This window comes from Orycteropus afer, unplaced genomic scaffold (assembly GCF_000298275.1).
Source record: "Orycteropus afer afer isolate SDZICR_OR568_19922 unplaced genomic scaffold, OryAfe1.0 scaffold00304, whole genome shotgun sequence".
Classification (NCBI taxonomy): Eukaryota; Metazoa; Chordata; class Mammalia; order Tubulidentata; family Orycteropodidae; genus Orycteropus; species Orycteropus afer.
The window spans coordinates 1018573-1027098 of record NW_006921891.1 but is presented as its reverse complement, the minus strand read 5'-3'; the positions used below and the strand labels follow the sequence as shown (position 1 = coordinate 1027098).

The 8526-nt window shown below is 41.0% G+C and overlaps 1 protein-coding gene across 1 annotated transcript in view; it reads left to right on the top strand.

The window, feature by feature from the left end:
• Positions 1-8526, top strand: part of FRMPD4 (FERM and PDZ domain containing 4) — a 293765-nt gene that overhangs the window by 256198 nt on the left and 29041 nt on the right. The window contains exons 7-8 of the mRNA XM_042782402.1: positions 588-695; positions 5003-5134. Coding sequence (XP_042638336.1) covers positions 588-695; positions 5003-5134 — 240 coding nt within the window. The remainder of the gene's footprint in view (positions 1-587; positions 696-5002; positions 5135-8526) is intronic.

Below are 8526 nucleotides of genomic sequence, written 5' to 3'. Positions count from 1 at the left end.
CATCTCTTTGTGTTTGTGTGTATGTCTGTATGCATGTTATTTCTAAACCATGGGCTATTTGTTATAGATATAATGTTTTCCTCTATTGTAAGACACAAACCCATTCCTTATATTTTCCATTTGAGTTCAAAGAACATTTCTGAATAGGTTCAAAATAGTTTCATGTAAGAGCTTTACACCTGAAGTTGGTTAAGAGCACTGCTGGGCACCAAGCATCTCATCAGATGTCATTGTGCCTGGCCCTTACTCTGTTCCAGACATGCTGCTAACGTTTGGGCTAGTAGCTCCAAATATTACAGCTTAATTACAAATTCACCACTGGGAAATCTTGAGTTTAAAAAAACGCTGGTCTGATTGATTTTCTGACCTCCTCACATCTTTTATTGGAATCAGTTGAGCCATTGGTGGATCTGTGCCCTGAACAACTTCACTCAGATATCACCAAAGCGACACTTGGACTGGCCATGGAGAGTTAGTTGTGTTTCTGATATCCTGATTAGAATACCTACAGTTGGGAGCTGCTACAGCAAAGGGCCAAATTCTCATTGAACTATTTTGTACCCCTCCCCTCTTCTTTTGTTAAACAGGAAACCGTTAAGGACAATTCACTTCTTTTTATGCCAAATGTTTTGAAAGTCTATCTGGAAAATGGGCAGACCAAATCATTCCGTTTTGACTGCAGCACCTCCATAAAGGTAAGATGAATGGCTAAGCTCTGTAACCAGCGGGGCCAGGTACGGTGCAGGATGGGACCTTCCTCCACAACTGTGCGTTTCATCTGAGATTTTGCTGGTTGCTTCCATACACGGTAGTGTGCGGGCACTTAAAAATAGCCCCAAACAAAAAGCTTAAAGTCAGAAGGTTCTGCTCTTTGCTTTTGGTGTCGCAGCACAAAATACAGTGGCACCTGTGAGAGCCAGATCTCAATGGGACTGCCTTGTTTTTCCAGGTCTCACAAGTTTTCTGCCTCTGACAGGGTGTCTTCCTAACCATTTTCCTGTCACTCTCTGCTAGTGGAAAATATTTGCATTTTCCTTCTCTAACCAGTTTCCATTTTACATACGTTCCACCTTTTGCAGGTTTTGCTGTAACATGCTGTCAGCGAAGAAACACTAGGGCCAGTCATATTAATGTGCCTGCAGATTAATTAAAGTAGTGTAACTGTCACCAAGAAGGCTTGGCACCCTGCCCAAAGCCAGCATGATTTCTCAGCAATGTCAACCGCTAGGAAGATTAAGACGTTAGCTGGTAATTGAATAGCTACTATGTTGGTGTCCAGCAAAAACAAGGGAGAGAATAATGTAAAGGCAACACTTTGTTTTAATTGCTGTAACCAATTTCATGGAAACAATGCCGCAAAAGGCAAAAATGAGGCATGTTTCCTAGGAGGAAGGTGGGAAAGATGGGTCACAAAGCAGTCCAAGTTGTTCGCAGCCACTGGCATGTTGGACACAATGAGTATCAGGCAAAGGCATATGGCTTCCTTTCCAGATGCCTCCTCTTTGGGAAGAAGAGTGCATATTCTCTTTTTTATTAGACAAAAGTGTGTTCAGAAACAGATTGCTCCCTAATGCCCCCTCACCTAAAATAGGGTTTCTTCAAAGGGCAAATCTTCAAAGAGATTTTCTAGAGAGACAGAAAGAAAAAAAAAAGCACTTTGTGATGATCTCTACAATAATCTATCAAGAAAACATTTGACTCTGTGTTAAAAACGGCTACAAATGATCAACCTCCAGTTCTTAGATTTTTAATATTAATCAGCATAGACCTTATGTCTGGAAGCATTTCTGTAGAGGCCCTTTCTCTGTGCATTTTTATTGTCATGATACCGGCAAGGAGCTTGTTTTGAATTGTAGTGATTTAGCAGGTAGTAGAGCAGACAGTTTAAGCAGATTGATGATGGATCATTTCAATCATCCTTAAATCATTCCTGATGAAATATTAACCTCCCTCCTATAAGACTACTAATTTTAAATGGTGATGACTGAAAAACTCCTTTTCCTTTTTTTTTTTCTGCTCAGTATCAATGTATGGTGAGGTGTTAAACCGATTATTGATAAACTCAGGGAGTAGCCAATTTTTTCTATAAAAGGCCAGAGAGTAAATATTGTAGGCTCTGTAGGCCATACGGTCTCTATTGTGACTACAACCACTCTTCAGTTATTGACATGGTCACGTTCCAAAGACCAGGTCATTAGGTGAAAACTGGCGTTACGTGAAAATGGAGGATGATGACATCATTACCTAACTGCCAAATTACATCCTCACATAACTGCCAGATTTCATCATTGCATAACTGTCAAACCACTGAGAATCATGGCCCACCCAAGATGACACATCATAGCCAGAGTTCCTCTCACCTCCTGCTTTGGTGTTGGGTTTCTGCCAGATGTATGTCATTAATGCACAAGATACTATTTTTTACTATTGTCGTAAATGCAAATGTCGGATAATGAGGTAGTTGATAAGTTAGGAGTAGGTGTACTCTTGTGTCATGAAAGCAGCCATTGACAATATGTAAATGAGTGGATGTAGCCAAATTTGTCCTGAGGGCCATAGTTTGCCAGCCCTGAACTACCCACAGAACTATATTATTACTACTCCCTCTGTCACTATTGCTTGGTTCTATATTACTTGCTGGTCAGGAAAGTTCCTTGCTATTGGACTTCCTACACAACCTGAAGATGTAGCTTAAAACTTGAACATATTTTTTTCTCACTTTTTTTTAACTATTTTTTGTTGTTATTGAAAACATATGCAGCAAAGCACACATCAATGCAACAAATTCTCCATGTACAATTCAGTGGCATTGATTACATTCTTTAATTGATTGTATTGACCTTGACATTGGTTACTATTCCCACCCTCTTTCTCCCAATTATTCCGCCCTCATTAACATGAACTCGGTGCTCCTAAGCTTCCTATTTAACCTTGCGAGTCGCTGTTGTAAGTTAGATCCCATACAGATAGATAGTTCTTAAAAGAGCACAACACTCAAGGCAGGTATTTTCCCAGTTCAGCTAAACTGCTGTTTAGTTGTAAGAAGACTTCAGGGGATATTTATGGTTGAAGGTTTAAAGATGATCTCAGGCTAGTAGTTTCAGAGGTTCATCTAGCCTCCATGGCTCCAGAAAGTCTTGAGTCCATGAGTATTTAAAATTCTGCTGAAAGTATTTCTTAACAGAAATAAATCTAAATTTAAAAGATAGCCCCATTGTTAATTCCTCTATACTCTTTATGATAGGAACCCACTCTAGACAAAGTTTGGTGTCCCTGAGGATTGCAGATGACAATGAGATGACAGGGAGCAGTAATCAAAATAAACACAGGAGGGTAGGTGTGAAATAAAAACAGTACAGTTATGAGAGAGATGTGACACTGTTTAATAAAAATCGCCCAAATTCTTACTACCGAGTGAAAACAGGGACAAACTATTGCTATTGATTTTCCAGGGTCCTCCCTGGCAATTCAGGTGAATGTTTTCTAAATTACATCATGCCACGTAAAGGACCGGCTCTATATTCTCCTCCCTGGGCCTTAAGCAAGAATCTTTTTTTTTTTTTTTTTAATTCAGCACAGTCAAAGCATTTATGTGTTTTCAAGGAGGGTTAATGGGGCCTGAAGAAATTGGAAGAGGTCCACAGAGAAAAATAAAAACATTAGCATAATCAGCAAAAGAGAATTCTATGGCAAGGTTTCTCCACCTTGGTACCATGGACATTTGGGGCCAGATCTTTCTTCTCTGTGGGAGTTTGTCCTGTGGGATGTTTAGTAGCATCCTTAGTCTCCACCCAGTAGTTGCCAGTAGCACCCCTTCCCTCCAGATATCACTGTGGGGCACTGTTGCCCCCAGTTGAGAACCTCTGCTCTAATATCTGTTAGCATCTGAGGGTAAACTGTCTTGAAGAAGGCTGAAGGATCAGTTACTAGTTTTCAGGTAACATGGAACCTAAAGGCTGAGGAGATTAGTTTTACATTATAGTAAGTGTGTGTGTGTGTGTGTGTGTGTGTGATATAACAATTTTCTGATCATAAATGTTTAATCTTGCAAAAGATTGCAGACTCATTCTACTTTCTGCAGAGATTTTAACATAAAAGCTAATGTGTATTGTTATTGTTATGGTGCCTGAGCTCTGTCCAAAAGAGTGTTGCAATAATTTTGTTTGTTTAATCAATGCTTTCTCTGCATTAATTCATTTAATCTTTACTATTCTGACACAGGGATTATTATTATCCCTAGTTTACAGAAAGGGAAACTGAGATACAGAGAGGTTAAATAACTCACCCAAAGTTACACTGCTAATAAGTAATAGTGCCAGGATTAGAAACAAAGAGTTCATTTTCCAGAGCCTGTATTCTTAACCATTACCATACATCTCTTACAGAAGGTAGACCAGGAGTCAGCACACTTTTTCTGTAAAAGACCACACAGGAAATATTTCAGACCTTGTGAGTTCTACAGTCTATGTCACAACTACTCAACTCTGCTATTGTAACATGAAAGCAGCCATAGACAATCCGTAAACAAATGGGTATGGCTGGCTTCAATAAAATTTTATTTACAAAAACAAGTGATGGCCTGTGTTTGGCCGAGAGGCTATAGTTCGCCAACTCTTGGAGTAGACCATTTTCAGAGCTGGTTTGAGTGCCAACCCATTTAGAAAAAAAGAGAATTGAACTAACTATACAACCTATTGATAACCTTTCTAATTTAGGACCTTATGTGATAGGTAAGCTCCTCCTCCAACTATTTACCTTGTTGCTTCCTGTTCCTGAAACCCATAAAGATTTTGGGTGGTGAGGGAAGCCAGGAAAAGGCAAGGGAAGGAAGGTCTCATTTTGGAATCTTTTGGGATCTTTGGAGCATGAAGTTTCAGAAGCACCCAAAGGTATAAAATTTAAAGATTGGAAACCTTCGTGTGCTACACTTTTCAGCCACAGTAGACTCAACAAGCGGGCCACCTTGATTTTGATCACATCTTGTCAATGTTTCCTCTGTAAGGATGTCATCTTAACCCTTCAAGAGAAGCTCTCCATCAAGGGCATAGAACACTTCTCCCTCATGCTGGAGCAGAGGACGGAAGGCGCCGGGACCAAGTTGCTTTTGCTTCATGAGCAGGAGACCCTAACTCAGGTCTGTGAAATTATACCCTCCAATGATGTTGCTGCTGGAAAGAGCAGAGGCCACCCCACCCCAGAATTCCCCCTCCTTCTAGTCCTTTAACTGAATTAACTGCATCCCTATGACCCTGGCAAAGAAAGCACTGGAATCCTGAAAGGATTTTACACCTCAAGGTGATGTTTCCCATTTTGTCCATTTTCCATAGACTGGCAGTTGGTCTCGTGAACACATTTGTCATTCAGAGATTTGCCAGCTACTCATTGGGAACGTGGCTCTGGAGGATTATATTCTGTGTTCTTGCAATGACTTGTTCACTTGGTTTGAAAATTGATCTCTTGAAACCATTAGAAAGAAATGCTTCTGAGATTATTTAAATTAAGCTGAAATCATATCTAGCTGTTTTATAGTCTGAGTCCAGACTGAGACCATTTGGGGAAGCCTGAAATCCCCGCTCCAGTCCTGCCCACTGGTGACCCACCAATGTGTCCCAGTTCCTGGTTACCAAGATGCCACCCCCATCTATGCCTTTCCTGGGAGACAAGCAGGGTGCTTGGCTGCTGCGCCTCCCCCCTGAGTTTCCTTGTGACTCTGCACAAGCAGAATCTTTGCTGAGATTTCAACAAATTTCTCGTAGGTAGGAGAGTTCAGAGATGAGGGAACTTAAAGGAAAGGGCACAAGGAGACACCGGAAGTGAGGCTGGGAATCAAGACACTACCATACATATGGAGTAGCAGAAAGTGTCATCACACCAAAGTGCTTCTTGGTTGTCTGTAATTAAAAGCTGGTGTTCAGCACATCAAGTTTACTCATGCTCTTGACTCAGTTCGACTCAATGGAATGAATTAGTCAGAAAGTTGTTGTTTGTGTTGATTTATATTCCTTAAATTGGACTTACTATTTCTATCAGGTTTAAACTGACCTATACATAGCTTCAGAGTCCCTGGCTAGTACAAATGGTTAAGCATTTAGCTACTTACCAAAAGTTTTGTGGTTCGAATCCACCCAGAGGTGGAAGGAAGGCCTGCTGAACTGTTTCAAAAAGATCACGGCTAAAACCCCATAGTTTTGTTTCTCTAGTGCTGTTCTAACAGAAAATGCCACAAGTGGATGGCTTTGACAAACAGGGATTTATTCTCTCACCGTTTTGAAGGCTAGATAAGTCCAAGTTCAAAGTGCCAGCTCTAGGGGCTGGGTGAAGGCTCCTTGACCTTGGGCTTCAGCTCTGCCTCTTGCTACCAGCCCACTGGAGCTGGAGGCTTCTCTTAACTCAGGCAGCTGCTGGCTGCTGAGGCTGACAATCCCAAGGTCGACAAGTAAAATGGCACAGTCCCAAGATTATCAAGCAACACAACAGGCCATTAGTTAAACAGTCCCAAGATCAGCAGACGGCATGGCAGACCACTGATGACTTGGCCAAATGCAGGATCCAGATGTGCCAAGAAACTCAAGACCTTTCTCAAAGTGTCTTCTTATATACTGGAAGGAGACCACATCCCTAAGGCAGCTACTTAGCTGCTCACAGCAGATTCCACCATGGAGTTGATGACCAGTCTCATCATGGGGAATACTCCATCCAGCTGCCCAGCCACTCCACCAGGCCTAGCCAAGTTGACACATAACCTTAACTACCACACCTATGGAGCACGGTTCTACTCTGAAACACACAGGGTCGCCATAAGTTGGAATCAACTTGATGACAACTGGTTTGGTTTTTGGTTTATACATATTTTAAATCACTTCTAATGATTACTTATTATTTTAACCTGTAACAAAATACTCTTGGAAGTAGATGTTTTATTTTATGCTTCATTAAAAAAAGAAAACAAGACTATTGCTGTCAAGTTGATTCTGACTCACAGCCGCCCTATAGGATAGAATAAAACACCCCCATAGAGTTTCCAAGGCTGTAATCTTTACGGAAGCAGACTGCCACATCTTTCGCCTGTACAGCTGCTGGTAGGACCGGCCCCCAGAGCTCCTTTATGCTTCATGACAAGAGAATAACCGTTGGTATAAAGAATCCTTTAGGTGAAAGCTCAATGTCTGGGTCTAAGTCCCCCTTGAGGTGGATCTTGATACAAAAATTCAAATGCAAGTGGTTCATTTGGGAGGAGATCATGGGAAAACCAAGAGAGTAGTTGGGAAGATAGGTGGGAAAAATTGGGAAGCCAATAAAGAACGTGTTGTCAAGCCAGTTTCTACTGTGGGCGGGTAGGGTTCAGTCCTACTGGGGAATGTTGGGAGACAATGTAGAACACACCTCACAACTGTCCCAACTGAGACTCAAGGGAACTGAGACATTCATCCTCCAACAGGCTGCCCATGATTGGTTGTGGGCTGTTCCCAAGGACAGTTGTTATTTGCCATCAAATTAGCTCCCATTCATGGTGACCCCATGTACAACAGGAGAAAATGTTGCCCAGTCCTGCATCATCTTCATGATGGTCAGTAGGTTTGAATCTATTGCTGTGGCTATTGTAGTGCCTACCAACCTTCTAGCACTATAGTGGACAATATTCTGTTGTGATCCATAGCATTTTCATTGGCTAATTTTTGGAAATGGATCACGAGCCCTTTTGTCCTATTCTGACTTAGTCTAGAAGCTCCACTGAAACCTGTCCACCATAGGTAACCCTACTGGTGTTTGAAATACCAGTGGCATAGCTTCTAGCATCACAGCAACATGCAAGCCACCACATTACAATAAGCTGACAGACACATGGTGGCCAAGGACAGTTACTCCCTAACCATTCATATCTGTGTTGTGCTGGCAGACAATGACAAGTGTTTGCAGTAAATAACCTTCAACTTGTAGCTATAAACACCAAGTGGATGTGAGTGGAGCACTGACAGCCAGTCACTATGAATCTAAAGAAACCCCAAACTCTATTTAATGTAGCAGGATTTCACAAGGTTTTGATATTTCCAGCTATGCTTTCCCTCTGAACTTCCATCTGTGACATAGCTTTTTTGGGAAAGCATCATGCTGATATCGTTGGACAAAGTTCTTTAAAAGTCTCTTCTGGAGCTAGGTAGCCATAACCCCTCATTCCAGATTGATTTCCAATTTTTAAATCTCTTTTAAAATGTCAGAAAGAAACAAAAAGTCTTTAACAGTGATTCTTCCCTTATCCTTCTAGGAAAGACTTGTTTTAGAATCAGGACCAAAATCAAATTGCTAAACCTCAAGTATTAATCTCTAGAAAAGAACATGATTGAAATGTCCTAAGGTAGAGCAGCTGTATGCCTTTGAAATCAATGCATATAAAAAATTTAATCAATAGAATATATACAAGCATGATTATATACAAGCATTATAGAAAAGAGCAAGAAATAATAAGAAGTTATAATTTGTCCAATAACAAAAGTCATTTTAAAGCATTTAATTCTGATGAAAATCCCC